Source organism: Crocodylus porosus, unplaced genomic scaffold, assembly GCF_001723895.1.
Source record: "Crocodylus porosus isolate Cpor-Errol unplaced genomic scaffold, CroPor_comp1, whole genome shotgun sequence".
NCBI classification, from domain to species: domain Eukaryota; kingdom Metazoa; phylum Chordata; order Crocodylia; family Crocodylidae; genus Crocodylus; species Crocodylus porosus.
The window spans coordinates 1,144,754-1,169,714 of record NW_017728945.1 but is presented as its reverse complement, the minus strand read 5'-3'; the positions used below and the strand labels follow the sequence as shown (position 1 = coordinate 1,169,714).

Sequence of the window (24,961 nt, the reverse complement as noted above, 5' to 3'; positions counted from 1 at the left end):
AGGGACTCCCCCAATGCCTGCTGATCCCCCCTGACTAGTTTATAACAGGCCTTCTCTTTAGGAGGCTGAACAGGTTCAGGTCCTGTATAGCCTTTCCTCATAGGGCCTGCCCTGTTGTCCCCTGATCATACGAGTGGCCCTCCTCTGGACCCTCCTTATGTCCCACCACGATAAAAGCAAACCCCCACTTTTTTCCAAGAAGCATATTTTTACGTTCGCATACATTTTGGGCCCCCTACCTTTCTCAGGAATGCTGCTTATTCTGGAAAAGTCCCACCTACATGCCCTTCACTTGCCACTAGTAGAGAAATACGGGATCAGGAGGTCCCAGGCCAGGAGACTGAACTCATTGTCTTCCCGGCCTAGTGCGGGGTGGCTGGACCTGATGATCTTGTGAGGTCCCTTCCAGCCCCATAATCTGTGACATTCAGTCTATGACCGGAGACTGGGCAAGATGAACCTTTGGTCTGACCCAGTACATGGCAATTCTTATGTTCTTATACGAGCAGCCAGGCGCTGATTGCATTCCCGAAGCAACTCAGAGGATTTCCCTGCTTCTAGGGGTAGGGCTTCGGACACAGTGGTCCTTTGTGGTCTCCTCTGACTCTACAATCTGAATCTATGAATCTGTAATGTCAGAGCACTTGTGCAACTTGCTTTTGGCATCGTACATCCAAGCAGTGTTGGCCTGGCTTTAAACCAAAGGCTGCAAGGGTTTTGCCACGGTGGTTTTTTTTCCCTGCCCAGTGTGCTCAGCTTATAATACTCTGTAAGCAAACACTGGTTTTAGGTCTCTCACTCTCACTTTTTCCTCCAATAGGCCATTGAGGAGGAAGGGGGAAATCCTGAAGAAATTCCAGTTGTTTCAGAGATAACGATCAAGAAAACTCCAAAGAGAAGCAGCAAAGGTATAAAGAAATTGAGAGAGGATTTTTTTCCTTGATTCGCTAATACCTTGTGCCTACAAAACCCTTCCATCTGTCCTTCCTTCCACAACATGCTGCTTTATTGATATACTTAACCAAGCTGATCTGTAATTATCTGAAATTATCTACTGTTCCCAAACTATTTTACATTTCTGTAGATGCATAGAGTCCACAGTTAGTTACATGAGATGTAGAAGATCTGAAATCTCGAAGTTTCTAAACCAAAAAAATAAACTTCAAGAAAAAACAGAAATGCTGGTGTTGATTCCAGTTGGAACTTAAATCTTCATGTTCTTTTAAAGCTCTGCTTACCATTATAGAGGGGAAAGTCATTGGATAGTCAGAGTAGATGTAGGGGGAAATCCAGTTTGTTTCCAGTGGTGCAGCTCTTGATTCCATAACTTACTGCTCTTAATTTAATGGTGCATTTATTTACATTTATAGTTAAAAATTAACCCTGATGATATCATATTTACTTGAAAGTTGTTTTCAGGTGATATTTCTAACTACAGCTTGGAATAATTTTCCTAGTACAAACAAGTCCTCCAGGTAATGGTCAAGAATTACCTTATCTTGTAATTTTTTTATTTATTTATTTAAAGATATGTTTCTGTTTCTGAAATCAGGGTTGTCACTGTCACTAAATCATTTTTTAAAACTAACAGTATAAAGGTAGAACCTGCTTCAGTACTGAATTATGTAGAGCAGTGTTTTGAATAACTGATGATGAGTAAATTGTTGAAAGCTTTGAGGTGCATTGTTCTTGATCATGTAGCCTCTCCTCATAATGCTCATGTAACAGAACTATGCCTGGCTCAGGTCAGTGCCATTAGTCACTGGCTTTGGATTAAATTGCCTTGCAAATTCAAATGCATAATTATAACTAAGACTATACAAAATGCCTATAAAAGTAAAGAGATTGATGATAATTAAGGAATTTTTTTCCTTTCCCAATTAATATGTAAAACATCACTTCAGTGAAACAGCACCAAAACTGAAACATTTCTCCTTGTGGAAAGGCTGTTTCTAAAAATTTCTCCCCCCTTCTTGTTGTGCTGTTCTTTGATCTTTGAGGAAATAAATGCCTGAGAAATGATTTGGTCTGTTGTTGTGAGAAGTTTAATCTTCTGTGGTGGAGACTCTTGAGTTTAGTAATAGCAGTTGCTGCTAATATTATGGGTCAAAGAGATGAGTTGGTACTTCACATAGTAAGAATTGTTTTTAAACTGATGCTTTTAAATTAGTAAACTTTTGAAAAGAATAATAAGAGTTATGATTTAGTCAGTTTATGTTGCTGCATTGAAGCAAATAGTCTGCAAGTACTTTAGAGAAGCTTTTGGTTGAGTCTCACTTAGTACAACTGGTAAATGTTTAGACTTTGTATTGTTGTCACTTAGTGAAATGTGATGTTAAGCGTTTTTTAGGTTTGTTTTTAAGCATTGTTGAATAGAAGGCCAAGTGTGTAAGTCTTTTCCTGCAAAGAATTGTATTTAACCCCTGCTCTAACACAACACAGTTTGAAGAATATGGTTTTTGTTATTTCTCACTCTAATCATCGTAATGTTACTAGGGCGCAAACCAGAGGAAGAGGGTGTTGAAGATAATGGACTGGAGGAGGATTCTGGAGATGGACAGGTATGTGCTACTGCATTTGAGGTGAAAAATAATAGTGTTGCATTTAAGTCACAATGCCTATTATATGTACTTTTTTTCTTTTTACAGGAGGATATTGAAGCAAGTTTGGATAACTTGCAGGATATTGACATGATGGATATTAGTGTGTTAGATGAAGCTGAAATAGATAATGGCAGTGCTGTAGATTGCGGAGACGATTACAGTGCTGATAATATTCTTGACTCACTGTCTGATAGTAAAGAAAATGATGATGCAGAAATGAAAGAACTTCCAGATCAGCCTACAGAATATCCTGTAGGTAACTTGGAGGCATCTCCGCAATTATCAGAAATTAAAGAAGAATCAAGAGAAATACCAGTAGCGATGGTATGCATCTCTTACATGTGTGGAATCAGAATTTTTTTTTTCAAATTAAATAGTGAAATTGTAGCTAAACAATACTGGAAATAATTTGGGAATCTGAATCTTTTTTATGGTCATTGATTTTTATTTTATTTTTAAAAAAATATTTGCAGAAATAGCATTTTTTATTTAAAACATGCATAGGTTCTGTTTGCATGCCTTGTTAGTGCCCACAGTAGTAGTAATCTAGAAAGCATCACTATCAGTGAATTCCCTACTGTGCCTTAAATTTTACATTCCCATTTTCTCATCATTCCTTTGTTTTGGATGGTAGTATGAGGGATACGTATGCCATAGTCTGTATTCTTCATAATTGAATCAGCTTTGCAATGGTTTATCGTACAATGTATTTTACATTTTATGATAACATTTGGTCTCCCAGTCATCCTGGCGTTGGGAATATTTTTCATGCTGGCTTTTTGCATGTGTTAGTTTGTAATGGGCAGCATTATCTTGTTTTGCCAGAGTATAAACTTTTCCCTAATTGTTCAGGTTACTTTCTTGAAACATACAGTGGGGTATGGAAGAGAGTAATAGTCATATTACTCTGTGATATGCTTTGTCTCCATCATCTGGATTGATCATATCCTGAGATGACTGCTTTTTCTTTAATTTAGAATTGGCAGTAATAAATAACAACATTAAAATATTGAGTGGGTTATATATTTTTACTGTAAAATTAAGGACATTGCAGTTTTTCATTAGACCAGCTGGCGGTCTAGAAGGAAACCTTGTTTTGATTAGAGTATTTGAATAAAAGGCATATAAGGAAAAATATGCCATATGGGATTTTTTGTTTAATGCTGACATTTATTTTCAAAACAACAAGGAGACTTTAAAGTGGGCAGGGACAAGCTAGGGACAGTTTGTTACCTGATTTCTTTCTTTTTTTTAAGTTGCAATCATCCTTAGCCAGGTTTTCAAGTTTTAAAGGATAGTAAATATTTAATTCCGTATATCTCAGGAAAATCAAGTTAGAAATAAAATGTTTTTCCAACCTTCCAGTTTCTCATTTGGTTTCATTTTCATTAAAGATGTGATGGATATTCTGTAGAGAATGAAATATCTCCTATTATTTATTCTTTCAGGCAGAGAGTGAAGATGTTGGGAACTGTTTAGATGCTACTTCATCTGATTTGATTATTGTAAAGGTAAATAAGCACTACTTTTTTAACAAATTACTAGCAATGACAATGTATGAACAGCTAATACTTTTGTGTGTCTGTGGAAAATTATTAAAATATTTTGTTCTTATTTCTTAATTTAGAAGTAAGAACATCCAGTAAGCATATTAAAACTACTTGGATTCCCCTATATATTTGTGTGTAGATTCAGAGAATTAGAGGCTCTTTTATGCTTTATTCTAAAAATAATCCAATTTGTATTCTGTACCCAACTCAAACTATAACTTGTACTTCACTCTATTTCCTTTTTCATCAAATGTGTGAATACGATTTTCAGAATAATTAGATATTCGATAATTAGATAATTAGATACAACGATTGAAATTATTGCTGAAACACTGGGTTTGGGTTCCAGCATCCTTGAGCATCCAGGGCTCTTGCTGACTTCCACAAGAGTTGTAGGTGACCTGTTTCTGCTGATCAAGTTCACAGAAAAAAACTTACCTGAACGGGGTGGCAACCTTGCAACACATGCCACAACTGGCATGGGCAGCCAGTGTGTGTGGCATGCACCAGACTGGGGAGGGGACAAGCAGCTCAGTGGCAAATAGGGCAGGAAACAAAACAGTGCAGTGGATCAGGCAGGGAACAGAAAGCAGAGCAGCAGATTGGGCAGAGGGAAGGGATCAGAGTGGCCAATGGGGATGGCACAAGGCTGATTTTTGAGGCATGTGTGCCAAAGAGTTTAGCCCCAGCAGATTTAGAACATGGGATTGCAAATTTTAGGAGCATGGTGTTCATGAAGCTAATTATTTGCATGTCTTTCTGGGAGCAGTATAAATGAACAGCACATCAGGTGCTAACTGAATAATAGTGCTATTCTGATATTATCTAAGTCTGTGTAAAACAGAAATGGCCATATCAGTGCTGTAGTGTTCTCTGAATTGCCACAGAAACTCTTGCTTTATGCAGCAAGTCTGAGTTCCTGTTCTTTTATTTCATCAGTGGACATTACGTTAAGACTTTATGTAAAGATAATAGGTTAAGACTTATTTAAAGATAATTTAAGAAATTTACACTTCTCACAGTTTACAGTATTACCAAAACTTGAGTATTTTTTTAATTCCTTCTAGATGTAGTTTGGGCCCAGCTGAACAGTGCTGTAATATATATACATCTATATTTTTGTTTGTTTTGTTTGTTTGTAGGAAATTGAAGAACTGCCTTTGGAGCCAGGTACTGTTTAACAAAAAAACCCAGAAATACACACCTAGTTTGGAAACAGTTTCACTCTTCCATCTAATCCCTTTTTGTATCCCTACTTTGGTTTTTTGTTTTGTTTTTTTTTAAAAAACTGAATTACTATAGTGTGCATTGTTCTAATGGTGGACAACCAGATCATGCAAGGGTCATAGAGATTGGAAACCCAGTCATATCACCAGATCTGTAATGGTGTCATCTCCATCATTTGAGAAAATAGGTTCAATCTGAATTGAAGTGGTTGATTAGAAAATGTTCTCTTCGGCTATGTTAATTAACCTGAGCCTTGAAACTTAAAGGTTCTGCACATAAAGCAGATCTTGTGATATCACACAGTACCATAATTCTGTAATTTTGAATAGAGGAGTTAAGGTAGTATATAAAGCTGTGGTAGGGAACTAAAGTGAATGGACTTCAGAAGAAGGAAGACTGAGTTTCTTCATGGAATTATCATACAGATATAATTCACTTTCTGGACTGCAAAAATACTTGTGCACCAACAGAAGATGCCCCAGTTTTCATGTTGGACTCTCTGCTAAAAGAATTTCACAGGAATCTGGAAATTGAACTGTCAAAGAATTGATGCAGTCAGTTAAGGATCTTGGACTTTGGAAGCTAAATTAGGAAGAACTAGAACACAACATCATGAAGACGGTCAAGGATCAGCCAGAAAGTTATATGTTAAGTTTATCGGGCGTTTTTCTTCCGTGTAGCTTTCGGGCTTTAACGTAAGAGTTTGTTAGAGAGCAGATAGCCTAGGGCTCTTACTGTTGTGTCCACTAGGGTTTTCCAATCTCTGTGTAGCTTAGAAGGTCTCTTGGTGTTAGTGTGGCAGCCATGCCAGTTCCACATTTGTGATTGCTGTATTTCCCTGGTGATTAAATCTTGTGCCATTCTATTCCTGTTAAATCCGTAGAAAATGAGAAAATACTCGACATTTTGGGGGAAACTTGTAAATCTGAGCCACTTAACGAAGACAATTCCGAAGTGGAGCAGCCATTTGCACAGGAAGGAAGTAACGTGGTGCCAGGCAGAAAGCTAGCGGAGGAAGAGGACGCTCTTGCTGCCGCTGAGTCGGAGGAAGAGGCCTTAGCTTTGGACAGCAAATCGGCCCCAGCGGTGGCAAGGAAGGAGGCAAAGCGTTTAGTTGTAGCGAAAGGGGAGACAAGTGAACAGACAATAGAGGAAGAGAAACCGGAGGACTCTGAATGTTTAGGAGTAGACCCCGTAAGCGATCAGAGTAGCAAAGCCTCCCAAGGCCCGGAAGCCTCTAGTGGGGAAACAGCGGATAAAGGCGCGGGTGCCGAAACCAAAGATAGTAAAGAAGATGCCAAGAAACCCGAAGACAAAGCTAATGCTGAAGACTCATCCGCTACTAAAGAGTCCTCTACCAATGAGGGCGGTGATCAGAAAAAGAGGTTTGTTTTTTCTCAGTTCTAGACCAGATGCTATCTTTTTTCATTGGTCATTAAGTGATGCAAATAAGCTGTTTCCTTCAATTGGCCAGCGAGACTGATGAAATTGTAGCTTATTCCTAAAGAATCTCTTTTGTTTCTTGTGCAGTTTTTAACCAAGGTCTTGATTTCTTTCCTTTCCTCAACCTTCAAAGGTTGTTTTCTTAATTTGTTCCTAATTTTTATGACGTGCCAAACAGAATTAATTATCTGTTTTAAGCAAATGACTTCCCTTATTTCTTGTCAGATTTCTTAAAACAAGTTTGCAAAGGTCTTTTTATTTCGCAACTAATTTTCTGGTAGGTATTGAATGCTAGTGCATATAAGAGTTAGTTTTGTTTCTGATTATTCTTTGTTCACTAACATTATTTTTTGTCTTTAGCTCTATTGAGGATGCAGAGACAAAGACAGTCTCAAAAGATGAGAAAGGTAGGTTTTAGAAATGAGGCTGATTTTGGAAAAAAATTATTGGGCCAAATCCTGACAAATTGACTGAGGTCATCAGAATTCTAGGGAATAATCAGGCTTATGTTTTGGCCGATTTTTTAAAAAAAATTTTTTTATGGGTTTCATTTGGCTGTAATCTTGCCTTCACTTAAGTGTATACCTAACTGCACTGTGCTTTAGTTCTGTTCATCTTGGTGGGATTGCTCCTAGTAGTAGCATTTAAGTGGACGTGTAAGTTGGGTTTTTTTCAGGATTAGGATGTGCCTTTGAAAGCACAGTAATGCTAAGAGGGAAATTAGTAAATTGCTTTATTCAGTGTGCATTTCTCACATTTTCAGGGAAGATTGCCAGTGCAATGAAGACTTAGCTTTCTTGTAATTTAAGTTAACTGTAATGTGATTAGAATTGTTCCTTGTTTTCAACATTTTTTATAGATTGTCTCTCCTAACAAGACTGTTACTTTTGATTAGCTTTAACTTGTATAAAATAGTCTTGTTGATGGACTGCAGTAAAAGCAAGACTTTAAAAAGTCATCTAAAACTTTCTGATTAGATTTCTACTTTCTGTGGTAGACATTAATTGAGGTTTCTAGTAGTGGGTTGTTTGGTTTTTTTGCAGAAACTCTCTAGCTGAAAATAACCGTATCATGCTTTTATCACTCTGCATGTCACAACACAAGTGGTTTGTTTTGAGATACAGAAATTAAATCTCATGTACTTAAGAGTGATGAGCAGGTCTAAATGTTGGAATTGAAGTAGTAGTATAGTTTACCTTGTAATTTACAAAAGTGGAATTTCTAGGGAAATTGTTTTTTAAATGCAGCACTTCTCTGATATAGTAGTGTTTAATAATTTTTTTAAATTAGGTCGTGCAAGTAGCAGTTCTGGTAGAAATTTGTGGGTTAGTGGACTTTCCTCTTCTACCAGAGCTACAGACTTGAAGAACCTTTTCAGCAAGTATGGAAAGGTATGTGTTGTATAGTGCTTCTACGTTCAGTTTACTTATTAATTTTGATAAAAGGGTTTAAATGCCGTACCATCTAGCTGTTTCTTTTCTAGTAAGGCACAGCATATTGAATTATGAGGAAAGTTGGTGTGAACTAGTTGTATGATTTAACAAACAAAGCAACCGGACAGAAAAATGCCATGTAATTAGTGGCAAGCTTCCAGAGGTTGGATTAAACAACAGGAGCTGGGCTTTTAACCAGCTTTTGAAAGTGTCTTCCTACAAATGTAGCACTTCACCAAATACCTCTCAAAATTTCTGGGGAAAGTAAAACACTGGTTGCTCGCTTTTGCACCCCCAGTCACTTAACCATTCATAGAAAAAAAAAAAATCAAACCAGGATGTTTTCTGCAAGTCAGGTCTTGGATGTTACCTGACTGGGAATTTGTTAGTAAGTATTTTCTGAATGACACTCAGGTACTCTGTATGTTTGCTTATCCAGAAAAGTTCATCTTTTTACAATGTTAATCACGTCTATGGTAGTCCAGTGTTAGCATTAATTGCTTTAAAGGTACTTTAACAAATCCATACGTCTGCATTTTATTACTGAATTGCAGAAACTAGATATCTTACCCCAGCCAGAGATTTAGTAGGCTAATATGCAAGGTAAGAAACAGTGGAGTGGTGTACAGCATGTGACTGGCCTCTGTGGTCACTGGACTGTGCAGCAAGGATAAGATTTCTGTAGAACTAAAATCTGCATTACAATCTTAAACTGTAGTCCTCCCAACTATTTTGGCACCATCACTGCCATGTATGGAAATATTTCTAGTACTTAACGGAAGTACTTTAATGGCAGCTTTTTCAAAGTGCTGCTGACCAGTCTGCTTACATCTCTGTTCCCCTGTGTAACTTTGGGGTCTTTTGCAAAATAAACTTTGCTAAGTTGGACAAATGCTTCTGGTTAGAAATGCTGATCTTTCAGTGCCGTTTCAGAAGAACAAATGCTCTTGGTTTACATGGTATTGACGAACAATTCTTTTGGTATATGAAGTATTTGGCAGTATTTAAGTTGTAAGTACATGAAGTTCTGCAGTTACAAAATAACTTTTATTAATTCAATTTTTGCAAGGTGGTTGGTGCAAAAGTAGTAACTAATGCTCGCAGTCCTGGTGCTCGCTGTTATGGTTTTGTTACAATGTCCACATCTGAGGAAGCAACCAAATGTATTAGTCACCTCCACAGAACAGAGCTACATGGAAAAATGATCTCTGTAGAAAAAGTAAGTGAGAACTTTCCATGATTCACAATGTAATGCAAGGATAAAAATACTGCATAGACTAATGCTCTGATATTTAAAATTCCAGGCAAAAAATGAACCAGCTGGGAAAAAACCTTTAGACAAAAAAGAAAATGAAGTAAAGAAGGAAAAAGACAGACACCATTCTACAGATTCCAAGTCTGAAAAGTAAATTCTTTTTTTTTAAGAGATCCTATATTTGAAACCATTAAAATGTTAGGCAAAGAGTAATAACAAACTGAAAGATACTTTTTGGAAGTACCATATCATGATTGGTTGGTTCATACTACACCTTAAAGAACTTGGCTTGCTTATAGAGCAGGAGAAGCTTTTTTTATTGCAGTCTGTAGGTCTAGCTTAATGGATCCCATTTCAGAATTTTTTTCATCTGAGAGTCCATGAAACGGAAATAGCAACAAGTTAAATCTGTAACCTAGTTCTCCTTCTGTGTATATTTCAGATTTGTGTCCTTGCTTCAGTTGAGCACACCCTAATGATTTCTAGGACTTCAACTCTGTCTTATTGCCCACACGTACCTGGTGCTTATTTAAAATGGTACATTAAGACAATGATGAAATTCTTAGATCTTGTGGATTGTATCTATGAAAGATCAGAAAAGGGGTCTTGGGTCTAGCATATATTAGTACAGCTTTGCTGGTATAGCACACCCGTGTAGTGTAAGACCCAGTTTCTGCCTGCAAAAATGGGATGTAACTTTTTGCTCTGTTCTACTTTTGTCTGCATTTTAAGAAGGGACTGTATTATCACTGAGTAGTTGAGACAGACATGGTGAAGAAGAAATCACAATGGTGCCACGGGTTCTTTTGTAACAACCCAGTGCAGTTATTTGTAACTTGGAATCTGGCCACATCTTTTCAGGCCCTGTACTGGTATCTCTTGAGTAAATTCACTCAAAACCAGCATTGACTACAGCATGATTATTGTTGAATGTACTCTCTCCTCACACATGAGGATTAAAGTCTCTTTATGTTGCTTGGAGTGGGTCAGCTCTATAAATTGTCATATCATCCTTTTGTTTAGACTACTTCTTTAAAAGACTAGTCCCTGTTTTTAAAAAAGCCCTTGGAATGGGCCAGGAGAGAGATTTTTCTAATGTTTATTTTTTGTGGGGTGTGAAAGGCATCCATTCCACAGTGGTTTTTTGCTGCTTAGAGGTCACTCCATATTAAACTACCTTTCAAAACCCCTGATTGTGCTCTGACAATCTTGCTTGGTAGATTCTTGGGATTCAAATGCTTATGCAAAAATTCTTATTCTGATTGAGCCCATCATTTTTGTGGATGACTGCTTTTCATTCGCCAAGAAGTGAGCTGCGTATGAAGTTAATCATCAAAATAATTGAAATTTTTATCCAGAACCATCTGGAGAACTTGTGTTCAAAACAATCACCTGTCTTTTCCCTTGCATCTTTCAAGCTTTGATATTCAGTCAACTAGATTAAAAATAATAGGATGCAAATATATGTTGTATTTAGTATTTGGCAGATTAGAAGAATTTGTTGCAATTTCAATTTTTAAAAGACTGGTTTGTGCAGGAGTCCAAAAGGAGTGCATACATCTAGACTAGTTCCTCTGTACTCTGCTTTAAAGCTCATTTTATCTGTAGGTCTGTCAATATTAAAAAGGATGAGAAGACAGACAAGAAAGATGAAGCTAAGAAAATGGAAAAAGATGGCAAAGATGAAAAAGAAGGAAAAGAGAAAGATGAACAGAAAACAGGAGTCACGGATCGCTCAAGGATAAGCAAATCAGGTGGCTTAAGCTGCTTTGTTAATATAAATGGGATACCATATTACAGATGTTGTTCACATGGGCAATTAACAGCTGACAAAGACATCCCAACAAAATGACAATTCTGTTGTGCCATAGCTACCCAGTGGAGTCTCTGGGGAAAATTATATTCCCTTCTGTTGGAGAGTTCTGCCCAGTGCTGAGTACCCCTAGCTTTAAAATGGAGAAGGGTAAATAGGGAGCTATTTGTAAACACATATGCCATTCCCCATACCGAGAGGGACCAGAGCAGCAACACATTGATGTGGAAATTCAAACTTGTTTTACAACTGTAAAATTTAGAGAAAGGATAAAAAAGGATTCTTGCATCTAAATAGTTTTTTACCGCCAATTACAAGCAGAAAGCAACATCTGTAGACTCAAGTGCTAGTGGGTACTGAAATGTGCATTGATGAAATGTGCACCCTTTGAATATGCCTTTCCCATACATGTGTAAAAATGTGCCTGTGTTAGATGCAGGAGTATTCACCACTTTGAATAGTCTGTCTTGAATGTGTTAGTTTCCTATAGGTAACAAACTTTGAGCTTTATAAAGTGCTGCTTTTGCTGATATATCTTACCTGGTGCAGCCAATGTCACGTTCAAAATCTGAAAGAATTTAAAACTTTACATCTAAAATATTTTTTGCTTTTTGTGTTTCCATAAATGATTGTATCCACCTAATCTGACAACTTCAGTTGTTTCAAGAACAGTTTAATGTTTCTTAGATGACTTAAATGATCTTTGGTTTGTACTTTTCCCCCTCTGGTTTAAATAGGAAGTCGAGGAACTGAAAGGACAGTGGTGATGGATAAATCCAAAGGAGAACCAGTTATTAGTGTGAAAACTTCTACTACATCAAAAGAAAGAGTGAGTTTACTGTTCATAGACGCCAGGTCTCTAAAGCAAGATCTTTGCAGAGCGACTGATTTACATTTCGAGAACTTTGGTTTTCCTTTTTTAAACCAGTATGAGCTAGTAACGTAACAAAATTTTGATAAACATTTGTGCCCTGCCTATGCTGTGACCATAATCATTGATGCTAGAGGCAGGAAATTGCATTTGTACTGTAACAAGGCCACTGAAACAATATTGTTTCTTAAGGTATAGGATGCAGAGGAGGGGCTCTTGCATCTATTAAAAATGGTATGGTCTCATCTTATGCTTGCGCATTTTCCTCAGAATTGCAGCTAAATGACTGTTTTTAGTATAAATACAAGGATTCTTTGGCCTCGGCTCCTTCTGTCTTATCTGCATAGTGTTGGCCATTACAGCTCCTAGTAGGGAAGGGTTGATGGGTTCTTTGTGAGCATATGCAGTGTACTCTGTTGAAATGTATAGCCTTGGAACTGGAAAAAAGCTATGTACTTAGACCATGCACTTATTTGATATAAGCAGTGCTCCTTATGTGTACAGCACCCCTGCACTGTGATATTAGCAGGCCTGAAAACGAACTATGTGCCTTCATCTTCCAGGCCTCTTAACGGTCAGTTTCAGGGCTGCTAATTCCCATAGTTTCCCTAGTTTCTGAGAGCCACCCTTTGAAAGATCATTTTCCTTTGCTCTTCCTGGTGGAGTTAACTGTACCATTAGTTTCAAACTAGTCTGGTTAGGTACAGTAAAATTAACTCTGCAGTTAAAGGGAGCACAATTGTGAAATGTGCACTTAGGCATTTTATGGATGTAACCAGCATGCAGATAGCCAGGGTACCCTAAACCAGCGTTTCCCAACCTTTTCCAGCCCAAGCCACACTTACATTAATAAAACTTTTCAGCGGCACCTGTTATGGCACTCCCCATCCTCATACCAATTGCAGCTCACTGGCATGGCAAAATTCTGCGTCATATCTGTTCATTTCTGATGGCACACTTTTGTGCCATGGCACACTGGTTGGGAAACGCTGCCTCAAACAACGGGCAGGAAATTAGGACTCGCGTTGTGTTACACAGTTAAGCAAATTATGTGCTTATCTGCTATGCATATGTGGAGTACGCTGTAAATGGGCATTAACGTTGCCTTTGGAAATTTAATCCAAACATTTATTTCATTTACTATATTACCTTGATTAAACAGAGCACTAAGAGCCAGGACCGCAAATCAGAGAGCAAAGAGAAACAAGATATCTTGTCATTTGATAAAATCAAAGAACAGCGAGAACGTGAACGCCAGCGACAGAGAGAACGAGAAATCAGAGAAACAGAAAGACGACGGCGGTGAGTTTCGTATTGATGCTTCTTTCCCAGCAGAAGTATTTTCTTTCAGAGTAGCACCTGGGGACTTTTCCTCATCATTAGTCAGTATTTTTGACAGCCTTCAGCTTGCAGTATCTAGACTGCTGTATGCAAAATAATCCATAGATTGACAACAATCTCTTTAATGGTAGGTGATGTTCAAATGTAATTCCTGATACTAAAACATAGACAAAGTTTTCTTACCTTTAACAGCTGTTCTTAGTGGTGTGGAGATGAGAAGCTTCTCCCCAGGAACCAAAGATAATTTACCTGTGAAATACACAGTAATGGATAAGATCAGGGAAGGGGTCATTAAAACTGACTACTGTTCACTGCAGATAACTTATGAAGGTTATTACTAGTCCCTTGTTTTGACTGCAAAACTTGTTCACAAATGACAGTTTTGTGCTGTGGTTCATTTTCTTGCTGAACTTATTAAAGCATAGGGAATGTTATATTGCATACTTGATACTTGACCAATTTTTGCAAGTTTATAGCAGTTTCACATTTTGCTGTCATGCAAGAGATAAAATAGCCATAAAACATGTCAAAGGATCATTACTTTGAAAATATATCTGATAACACAGAACAGGAGAACATTATCCTACAATGACATGGTATTCTGCTGGCAGTGTCTGTTACAGAAATGGCACATTTTTGGATTTTGTTACCTTGAGTTTAGCATTATTTATGTTCAAAATTTACTGTCCTGTATTTTTTCCATTGGTTAGTGTTTCTATTTTCCTAATAGCCTTAGTCACAAAAGGCTTAATGGATTTTGCTCTAAAACTCTGCACTTCAGTATTCTCTCAAAGACAGACTACTGAAAGATTTTTCACATTTTACATTTAATTTTGCTAAAACGACCCTGAACCTTGCTTATATTTAATGACAGTCTCTTTGGGGCAGAAATATTTCCCTTTTGTCAGAATTGCACACCTCCTTTTTCCTTTGATGCCAGGTAAAGAATGTATAGTAATCTTGCTGGCCCAAAAAAAGCATTTTCAAAATTGCTTTCAAGAAAAGGAATGGTTACCACTACACACTGTTTGCCTCTTGTCTCACGTGGTTATTGATTTTTTTATTTATTTCTTTTTAAACTGGTCTAACTGGCTATGAGTTTAGTGAGGAGGAAAATGCCCAAGCTAACGGGATTGTACAAGGTGATCTAAGAAACTTGTCACAACCTGCCCTTCTCCCTGAAACTGAAGGTGTGCACTTCTTATGATAAAGCAAATCTCCACTTGAATTACACAGAGAGCAAGAACGGCGAGAGAGAGCACAACGTCTTCAAGCCATTCATGAACGGGATGAAAGACAGAGGCTCCAGAGAGAGCGTGAGCGACTTGAATTTCAAAGGCAGCGTCTTGACAGGGAACGTATGGAGAGGGAGAGGCTGGAAAGAGAGAGGATGCATATAGAGCAAGAGAGGAGAAGAGAACAGGAGCGCATTCAACGGGAGAGAGAGGAGCTGCGGCGCCAGCAAGAACAGCTGCGCTATGAACAAGAGCGGCGGTCTGCACTGAGACGACCGTATGACCCTGATGGAAGGTAACAGTGCTTGCAAGGCAGTTTTAGAGACCCTCTGTGGTGTGAGGGCTAGCAAAGTAACCAGAAAATGGATTTTATGCTGCCAGTAAGTGTGCAGAGAACAGATGCTGAACTTCACAATATCGCCAAACTGTTCGCAGTTCAAAGTTTGTTTACAAGTTGCTGTTCACACTTTGTTGTATTAATATGATCTTTCTAAATAGGCACAATCAGCAAAATGCACAGATGTGTTAGGCATCGCTGCTCTGAGCTTGCTTTCTGAAGTGCCTTAGAAAACATGATGCAGTCAGACAGCCATAGCAAGTTATGGATTCCATCCATTACCATGCCATGCTCTCTGAGTGCTGTGACGTGAACTGCCTTGCTGCTTCTTGAAAGAAGGAAGTAACTTTCCCCCCATACTTCGAATCGGCTTTCAGCTACCTGCATCGTGACCTGTGTGGCAGTGGGAGTTTCTTTCTTGGTTGGCTCTCACAAGCTTTAAATCTGCTTTGTTCTTGTTTTTTTCTTACCCCAGTGTGGAGAAAGAAGCTTATACCTTATCAAATTACTTTTCACTTTGATCAATTCTCTGGCAGGTTTTCACAAACCTCTCAGTTTATGGTGCTAGTTGAGTACTGAGTTTTAAAATGGACCAGGTTGCATAAAGAAAAATACATCATTCATAAGTTGGGCACCTGTGTTTCTGTTCAGAAAATTGTTGTTTCCGTGTCGCATTTACTTCTATTAAATGATTTGTGCTAGGGCATGATTAGTCTTTCACAGAGTTGCTAGTAGCCAGAAATGTACTTAGCTCCCCTGTTTCTTGTAATTGTAGGAACATGTCTATAAGGTCCCCATCTTAGGGCTCTGAGGATATAAAAACAAACCAAAAAGCTGTAGCATTCAGGGACTCCTGTTAATACTGACCTTGTAGGATTACAAAGCTCTGAATATGGCCGAATGTTTTCAGGCATTCTGAATCAGTGTCCTTTGGGATGCCAGTTCACACACAACTGCAAAGGTGGAAGGCTTGTAAAATGATAGAAAAAGTTGCTTGAATTGTAAGATCTTTGGGGGTTTGCTCACCTGTTTTTGATGCACCTGAAACCTAGTCACTTGGGTATAAATTTACCCTTGTTGTTCAAGTCCAGTGAACTGGATTTTGCTAAGGTTGAATTTGGCTGTCATTCACCAGCCACTTGAGTACAGTTTTTTTGTAAGGAGGAAAAAAAGGCCAGTGAAATGTACATAACGCTGTTTGATGACATCGGTTATTCTCATCTGACTGCTACAGATACTAGACTCGAGGGTGAATGACTTAAATTGTGGATTTGACTCCTCAGGCACTAATGCCAGTAGGATGGAATAACCGCTTCATTGTAACACGTTTTGAGATTGAAGGGTGTGTAGTAGTGATAGTTAACTCTTTGCTGACACACCAAACTGATGTGGCATTTCAATTTCAGAAATCTCAATTATTTAAAATCAGAAATAATTACTGCAAGTTCAGATTAACTAACTAGATGCATCAACTGAGACTTGATTTGAAGACAGCAAGAGAAGAAAAATCATCATCCCAGTATATGTTTTGTTACAGGCGGGATGATCCGTATTGGCCAGAGGCAAAACGAATGGCGATGGATGATAGATACCACTCTGACTTCAGCCGCCAAGAGCGCTTCCATGATTTCGACCACAGGGAACGTGGCGGCCGTTACCAAGACCATTCTATAGACAGGTTAGTAAGGTGACATTTTTTTAGAACCTGACTTACTATTTTCCTTACAAAATAGCACAGAAACAAAAGTAGGGCATCACAACGTGTGCTCATTTGCAAGCTTGCTTATGTGGTGGTGTCTGTTATTTTTAGAACTGCCTTGAAAAGTGTTTGTTCATATTTATCTGAAAAACACTGCAGTTTCATGTCAGGTGTTTGGAACAAGCCTGATAAACAAAGCCCCCTCATACACGCTGCGTGGATCTCCCGTGCTGCACTTGGAAGTAGAAAGTGTCTGTACAGATAACACTTATACAGGGTTCTCAGTCCTGCTTCCTAGCTCTTTAGCACAAGACTAGTGAAAATCATCTTTTGGTTTTAAAGTTGTGCTTTCTCCTCTGACAGTGGAAGTCTAGTGCATGAAAGGTGAAGCTGGTTGTTACATATTTGTAGACCTGCACCTTTTTTTCCCCGAAACCATGTGAAAACACTTGTGAAAACATAGGAAGTTTGGGGTGGAAGGGGCCTCAGGAGGTCTCATCTAGTCCAACCCCCTGTTCAGAGCAGGGCCAGGCCCAACTAGATCATCCCAGCCAAAGCTCTGTCTAGCCTTTTTTTGAAAATCTCTAAGGGTGGAGCTTCCACCACCTCTCTGGGTTCTGCAGACATTCACATTTAGACTTTTTTACAGCAATTTCCAGGGGTCTGGGCTGCAGATGGTTGACAGCCTAGAGGTTGCAAGTTTGAGGCTCATCATGAGGCCTGCCAGATTCCAACAAAATCTGTGAATTCTTCTACATATTTGTCATAAGGACCCAAAAAAGGAAAGGACAGCAATTGACGGCTTTATGTGGGAGCTATTCCACTTCAGTTCTTTCTTCAGCTCCTGTTGGTCTCAGTGCTGTTTATTAGGTAGTCTTTCTTGGTCCCAGCATTGCCTCCTAGTCTGATTTAGTACCATTTTCTCAGGCACTCGAAGATGCTTTGTGGTACCTTGCTTCTCAGATTTTGGCGTACATTATTTCAGTCCTCTGACGTGTTTCTGCTTCAAAACACTTAGTGTTTCTCTGTCTCAAACACTTGATTTTTAATTAAATGCGTTGCAGTTTTCTAATTGAAATGTCATTGTTATTGCCTGGTGGGTTCCTTCCTGTAAATTAGAGTCTGATTATGTGATTGTTACTGATTTTATCAAATTGCTCCTTTTTGTTCCAGGAGAGAAGGTTCAAGGGGAATACCAGATAGAGATTCACAGGTACGTTCAGTTCAGATGATGGTTTCGTAAACCATGTAAATAGATTATGCCTTTCACTGAGGAAGAGCACAGAGCGTGTTCCAAACTGATATACCAGGTTCATGTTACCTGCTGCTTAAATGCAGTCAGCACTGGCATAAAAGGTAGCAGCTGTTAAATAAGCAACTCATTTTTTGCACTGAATGTGCAAAGCATAAATTAGTTGCTAACTAGGGCAGCTGTCAGAGATTAGGGAAGAACTGTCTCTAAATGATTGGAGTCACCATATGCACTCTTCTTTGTGGGCTAGTAGGTGAAAATGAAAAGTGTTCTGGTTATTGGTGTCAGATGTTTGTAAGTGTAAGTGGTAATTTATTCTGGCACTGTCTTCATGAGCAGAGAGAGGTACCAGGAAGGAGTTCACAGCTTGTAGTCTACCTAAGTGTGCTATAGAAAATACGCAGTCCCATAACAGGGAAAGGCAAATCCGCACAAAAGTAAATGCATGTGACAACTAGAGCAGTACCTTGAAAATGTGTGTTCTGTTGGCGTTGTCCAAAGAAGAGGAGCAGAAATGAAGCTGGTTCATGTAAAGTTATCTAGCCCTAGTGTGACAATAAAAGGGAGCTGGCACCCAGAATAAACTGCTTAGCGAAGTAAGAGTCAGTGAAGAATAAGACAGGTAGTGTTTAAAGCTCTAGAAGCTCATGCAAAGACGGACCTCATTGAGTCTTGCTGTCCTGGCTTGTGCTGACTTCTGATAGGCTATTCCAGTGGTTTAAGGTTGTTGACTAGTATACCTCTGAGAGGAAGATTTATGGCATTCCTGTGCATGCTTTTTTGCCTTTCAGCATTATCCAGATGAGCGGCACGGAGGACCAGACCGCCATTCAAGGGATGCACGAGACAGTTGGGGCAGCTACGGGTCTGACAGAAGAATGAGCGAAGGGAGAGGGATCCCCCCACAGTCCCGGTTAGTACATGGAAATGCGGGCCGTTGCTCACCAGCACTGAACATGCTAATGCTCTTTGACACCTCAAACGTACAGCAGTGGGTGCAGTTTTACAAATAGAAATCCTTTCCAGATGTTTTCATCAAAGGGCTGTTCTCCCTTGGATGGGCAAGAAACTTACACAGGTAGCTCCCTCGTGCATCGAGAATGTAGTGAGTACAGAGCTGCTAAACTAACTGCTCTGCTGGTAACAACCACTCTCTTGGAAGGGCTGGCTCTTCTGCAGATGAGATGTACTTCAGGCCTTTGTGCTCCAGACTCTTTTCAGAGACTATCTCATGCACAATGGTCTGGGTTGACAACTGTATTCAGAGCAATTGGCTCAGAATCCTTATAGGCTGGGACTCCGCTGGAATCCCAGAAGTTTCCTTTCAAAGACTTCAGTGAGCAAATTTATGCCACTGTAACTTTGAAGTGACATTCTTCACTTAATGGATTTGCGTTGTGGTATCAGCTGTTCATGTCTGTGTCGACCCACGTTGAGAAAATCCAATTTCCTTGTGGTGGGCTGGCTGTCCAGCAAGTTTCCAATTAGGGTTTGTCCAAAGAGAGAGGGGTGCTTATAAATATGGGGCAGGTAGAGATGTAGTTTTGTACATGATTTTAATCAGCTTTTATGTATGGGGTCTGGTATTTGACTTCACCCTATGCTATCAAATTGATGAGGGACCTGGAAGCTTTTCTTTTATTTTTTTTAAGAGATGGACGTGACTGGGGAGATCATGGTCGAAAGTTAGAGGGGCATCAAGATCGTTCATGGCAGGGAAATGTGGATGGAGGAATGATGGGACGGGATCATGAGAGATGGCAAGGTACACTTGCTGCTTACCAGCGTGATTGTGGTTTTTTCCTATGAATTGCTGCTACTGAACTTTTAGTGGTAGTTAAAATTCATACAGAGCTTTTAACAGTAACAGCATTGCAAAGCAAGCAAGCAAAATTCTGGGAGCAAAGGGGGGTGGTTAAATTTTCCTATTAAAAATGCTTTTCTTGCTTTTTCACTAGGTGGTGAAAGAGGTATGCCTGGTCAGTCAGGACCAGGCCATGTGATGAATCGAGGAGGAATGTCAGGGTAAGAAGCTTTGTCAAGGGTTTTTGGTCCTCGCTCGTCACTTCCTATTCTTCTAAATCCCACACTTGTGCACGCTTCTTTTAATTGAATCATTTGGACGTTCCAAGAGCTAAAAGAATTGTGCGTAGCCATGGAGAGCGCCAGCTCTTAGTCTCATTACCATTAGCGATGTGTCACTTAGGACAAGAATGTTCCAGCGGTTTTATCTGGCACACTGTATTTCAAGGATTAAAAAATGACTCAAAAGGTAAATGCTGCAAACTTAAAACAATGCGTTAACTTTCAGCTTATAAAATTCCTGAATGTTTGGCCTTGTTCTCTAGGCGTGGGGGCTTCATTCAGGGTGGAAACCAGAACCAGATGATGCAGAGTAGTGGAATGCAAGGGTTCGCAGGGCAGGACAGAGCAAACAGACCCAACGATCCACGCTTCACCCGCCGCTACTGAAAATTTTAATTTTCTTTGAATGCAAGATGGCGACAGTGGTGAATTCTGTTACCCAGGGTCACCGTCAATTTATGTAATTAAAGAAATTGCTGCCATATTGTAGCTGAAATACTATGTGAACTCATTTGTTTGTTCAGCTTTTTTTTTGTAATAAATGTGTTCTTGTTACAAAACCACTTAAGTTTCTGTTAATGAAACATTCCATTTTTCATAAATAATAAAACCAGTTTACAGCTAACACTTGTTTCCATGGTCTTTGGCCATATTCTGCCACAGGATAAGTATTAAAAAATTTTTGTGTGTGTGTGTGTGTGTGTACGTACGTACAGAGCTATCAGACAGATCTGAGTATGAAGTACAAGGCATTAGGAAGAGTGAAAAGGAACTGCTTTTTCAGCTGCACCCTAACCCTTTAATGATCTCCAGCAGACAGGACATCAGTGTTATTTCACCTAGAAGATGCTGCCTTTAGGAGCTTCTTCCAACAAGAGTGTTTGCTCCATTGTTGGCAGTGCTCCGTTCATTTCAGAAAAGAAGCACCCCCCCCATTAAAGTCATCCAGAATTGTGCGCACACCCATAGCTATGAAGACACTGAAGCAGAAAGAATGTCATTGATTGAGTCACTGGCAGCTGCCTCTGGGTATTTGGTTTCTAAATCAAATGCTGACCAGGCCTATTGGTGAAACTAAAGGTCAGATTTATCTCACCTAAGTGGACATAGCACTACTCTGAGATGGAATAGTGGCAGGCCAGCAAGTATGTGCAAAGAAAACTGTATTGTACTGAGAAGTACATTTCTGCTATATTACAAATTTCAACCTATGCTTCAGTGGGAGTAGGCTGGCCTTGGGCAGGCCTTGCAAGTACTGAGCACTCAATATGGGAATAAATTATTTTGATTGGAGATTTTTAGCAGGACAAAGAGCCAAACCTGCTACTGAAGACTGTAAAGCCATTTCGGCCTAGATAATCTACTATAAATGTCCTTACCTGTGGAGGGGAGCCTATCAGTTTTAACCACTAAAAATACCTGCGTTGCTATAAGGTCAAAAGATAATTTTGTAGGATCTGCAAACAAGATTTTCTTTGGATTTTTACTACTTAAATACAGTAACTTGGGAGTTGTGCTGATATGTTGTTGCTGTACTGTTGTCTGAGCTTTGTTTGCAGTCTAAAGGTAATACCTTGAGCTTTCCCAATGCCGTGCTCTTGCTTTACGCTCTAAACAGAGCAGCCTTGGTGGTGAATTTCAGGTGATCAATATTAATGACAGTTAAATGTTTCAGTAAGATTGCAAGGTCTTGCATGAGCAGAATTACATTGCATATTTGGGGTATAAACATTCCAGTATGTGCCAACCTCAAATGCCTTATGTGCATGCAGATAGTGTTCTGTATAATTGACCATTTGCGAATGACTCAAACTACAAGTCTATTTGCAGCTGAAGTGCGTAATTGGAAAGATCTGTCCAGTGTTACAAGTTCTTGAATTCAATGTATAACTTCCAATAATCTGAGCATTAAAACCCTTGTCTCACTAAATTCTTCCATTAACTTCTTATAACAGCAGCATGCATTTCTGCAGCTCTTTATCTATTGCTGATATAAAATAATCTATTATCGCCTGACAGAATAGTGCTTTCTGACTTGTATTAGCTCATGCAATCCCTAGTGTATCAGGTTTAAAACTTGTTATTCTAATGCTATAAATCAAACCTTGTTGCAACACTACAGCTGGGGATATATGTTCATTAGCCCTTGTTTCCACGTGGCCATAATGAACAAAAACCTGCTGTTTCTCCTGACAGTCGTCATATTTGCCTGTGGGCGAGAAGTGAGTAATTTTTTTTTTTTTAGGCTTTAAAAACAAAGTAAGGGAGAGAAGAGGCTGCATTGAAACAGCCTTGCCATTCAGGCAGCTTAAAACTTCACAGGGGGCCAGCTTACCAAAGGCAAGTACTTTTGCTGCATTTTCTGAGGATGTATAGACAGCCTGAGTTTTAAATAGGAAAATCACTGGGGCAGGATGGAAGTGGAGCTGAATTTTAGTTTATTTTCCACCTATTTAGACTGCATCACACCTGGTTCACTTGGCTCTAGAGGTCAAGCAGATAAGAAACCAATGAGGCGAGTGGCTTAAATGGAAAGGGAGTGAGGTTTTCCCCTGCCATCTTTCCCAGTGAGTACTGATGGCGGTCTCAAAAGCCAAAAAGTTGCTGTCTTGGGAGGCCAGGACGACAGCACTCCAGATGGACCCAATGGTCCAATCCCGTATGGCCGTTTTTATGTTTTAAGATGCTGAATTGGGACCTAGGAGACCTGGGTCCAATTTCTAGCTCTGCCACAGACAACTGTGTGTTCTTGGGCATGTGGCTTCATTTCAGATCTTGTGTCTCCTGTGTAAAATGTGTGATAATCCTTGCACCTTCCCTTCCTCTGCCTTGTCACTGGGGAAGAGACTGGTCTCTTAAAAAAGCAGCCTGGACACAGGAGCTTTAAGCAGGACTGCAGTATGGTGCATCTGGTTTTGGTGGCACTTGTGGACGCAAGCTACAGCTCTGATCCTGCAGTTGGATCTGTGCAGGGGGACACATGGATCCATCAGGGATTCCCTGTGGGGGCAGAGATCTGCTCTTGTGGAATGAGTGTGCCAGGATGCTTATTGTGAAATGGAAACCGCTTGTGGCCAAAGACGGGTCAAATGCAAGCTCGGGTCAGTCTTGAGCATGATTGGGCTGTATGCAGTCACAAACAGCCTCTCCCAAAATACTCTGTAAGAGAAACTAATAGCTGCTTCCTCGTGTTTTCCCCAAACCCAAGCCATGGGCAGAAACACCTGCTGCCCAAAGAAGAGACTGATAGCAAAATGATTTTTTCAGGCGGACTCAGTTGCTGTTAAAGGTGAATTGGAGTTAAGAGGACAGGGAAAAGACCAGCTCTGTTGCTGCAGTTTACAGTCTCGCCATGTTACCTGCTAGACCAGGAAACCGGAGCTCAGTTTATCCCAGTCAATTGAGAGGCCTTGCGCGAAACATTAAAATAATTCATTATACTACAGCTTTGTACCCCTGACTATGCCACCAGGTGAGGGCAGTTAGCAGCCAAGTGGAGGAGGTACCACTTGGTGCCTGGTAAGGTTTTCTAGGGGATCTGATAGCATGAGCTGCCAGGTAAAGTTGGTGCCTGGTAAGGTTTTTTCAGGGGATCTGATAGTATGCACTGCACTAGATTAAAAGACTCCTCTTTCTCCCTTCGTTTTCACCATCCGCACATGGGAGGGACGTTTTTAATGGGGCTTTGTGGCTTTAGCACACAGAAAGGGCTGGAGGGGCCCATCTTTTGGGAAAAGCGGTTGCTTGTGAATGCAGGAGACTGGGGGGTCAAAGGGGCTTCCAGTTCTCCATTCCTCTCTGCGTCAGCGGTGGGAACTTTTCCTTTAACACAACAGCACTGTTGAATAGGTGTTCTCCGTGTGATCTGGGTCATTGCCAACGTCTTGTGCCAAGTCTTATCCCCGATGTGATGACTGATGTCCTGAGCTGGCAGGTGCTGCGCGCACATCTTAGAACGGCAGTCCTGGCCACGAAGGCAGAGCCAGCAGGACGCTCCTTGTACGGGCAGGAACCAATAAAACACAGACTCCAGATCTGGGCTCAGCTGGCACAAGCCCCGGTGTGTTGGTCAAGGTCACCACAGAGAATGGAGGCTCTGGCTCCCAATTTCCTCATCTGAGCAAGGGGTCTGTATCCCTGTCCCTGCTAATCACTTAGCAATAGAGCCGGTCCAGAATTGTTTAATGAAATGTTTTTCATAGGAAAACGGTGCAGGAACGGAGGTCTTTTTTTGGTTGACCTCCTGTTTCCTGACCTCTACGAGCTTCAGGACTGAAGCCTTCCTCTGACTGCTGGGCCCAAAACTCAGTACACTCGCATATTCAACAGACCTCCAGAAACTGGGGCTTTCTGTGCTAAAACCGGAGAGCTCTGACAGATTTTTCCAAAAGGCCTCCTTTCCGCTTAAGCCCCTCAGTATGGGTTTCTAGAGGTGTTTGGCTGGGATGATAACCAGGGGGCCTGGTTTTCTTTAATAAAAAGAATTTAAAAAGCCCCTATTTTCAGTTTTAAAAAAGTAACCCAAAACCCACATTTTTCCATGATTAAAATGAAACGCTGCTTACTTATAGATGTGTATATATAGTGGTGTTTCATTTTAATCATGGAAAAATTTGGATTTGGGGTTACTTTTTTAAGCTGAAAATTGGGGATTATTTTTTAGCAGAGAAAAACAGGATCCCTGCTGATAACCCTTTGAACCAGAGTGGGCTGAGCTCTTTGGAAAAGCCGGTCCAGTCATCCTTCCTTCAGCAGTGGCTTGGAGCGTGAATCCCATCCAGCAAAACTTACCCGGCGGCAGAGCAGTCCATATGGGA

At 40.0% G+C, this 24,961-nt stretch overlaps 1 protein-coding gene and 1 long non-coding RNA gene across 3 annotated transcripts; one reads left to right on the top strand and one right to left on the bottom strand.

The window, feature by feature from the left end:
* Positions 1 to 812: 812 nt before the first annotated feature.
* LOC109320458 (scaffold attachment factor B2-like) lies at positions 813 to 20,769 on the top strand. 2 transcript variants are annotated; one of them, XM_019550567.1, is made up of 20 exons: positions 813 to 908; positions 2,497 to 2,561; positions 2,649 to 2,927; positions 4,052 to 4,114; positions 5,296 to 5,323; positions 6,264 to 6,765; positions 7,184 to 7,230; positions 8,114 to 8,214; positions 9,326 to 9,475; positions 9,561 to 9,661; positions 11,120 to 11,265; positions 12,062 to 12,153; positions 13,358 to 13,497; positions 14,773 to 15,066; positions 16,646 to 16,786; positions 17,981 to 18,020; positions 18,851 to 18,972; positions 19,712 to 19,824; positions 20,018 to 20,084; positions 20,408 to 20,769. In XM_019550567.1, exons 3-20 carry the CDS (start codon positions 2,691 to 2,693, stop codon positions 20,529 to 20,531), a joined length of 2,508 nt encoding a protein of 835 aa, XP_019406112.1. In that variant the 5' UTR covers positions 813 to 908; positions 2,497 to 2,561; positions 2,649 to 2,690; the 3' UTR covers positions 20,532 to 20,769. The 2 variants fall into 2 exon arrangements, 1 of the variants encoding a protein (XP_019406112.1); XR_002103795.1 differs by lacking the exon at positions 19,712 to 19,824 and having other exon boundaries at positions 20,408 to 20,498.
* Positions 13,675 to 19,137, bottom strand: LOC109320459. The gene is made up of 3 exons (XR_002103796.1): positions 19,043 to 19,137; positions 16,488 to 16,491; positions 13,675 to 13,687 (listed from the first exon to the last, which is right to left on the bottom strand). It is a non-coding gene; the product is annotated as an uncharacterized LOC109320459 (long non-coding RNA).
* Positions 20,770 to 24,961: the final 4,192 nt, after the last annotated feature.

What these genes read in the sequence shown, in the direction of transcription:
- LOC109320458 (XM_019550567.1), top strand. Translation starts at nt 2,691, where the DNA reads ATGATGGATATTAGTGTGTTAGATGAAGCTGAAATAGATAATGGCAGT. An exon ending in GAGAAATACCAGTAGCGATG is followed by an intron (nt 2,928 to 4,051) that starts GTATGCATCTCT and finishes TTATTCTTTCAG; the next exon opens with GCAGAGAGTGAAGATGTTGG. An exon ending in AATCGAGGAGGAATGTCAGG is followed by an intron (nt 20,085 to 20,407) that starts GTAAGAAGCTTT and finishes CTTGTTCTCTAG; the next exon opens with GCGTGGGGGCTTCATTCAGG.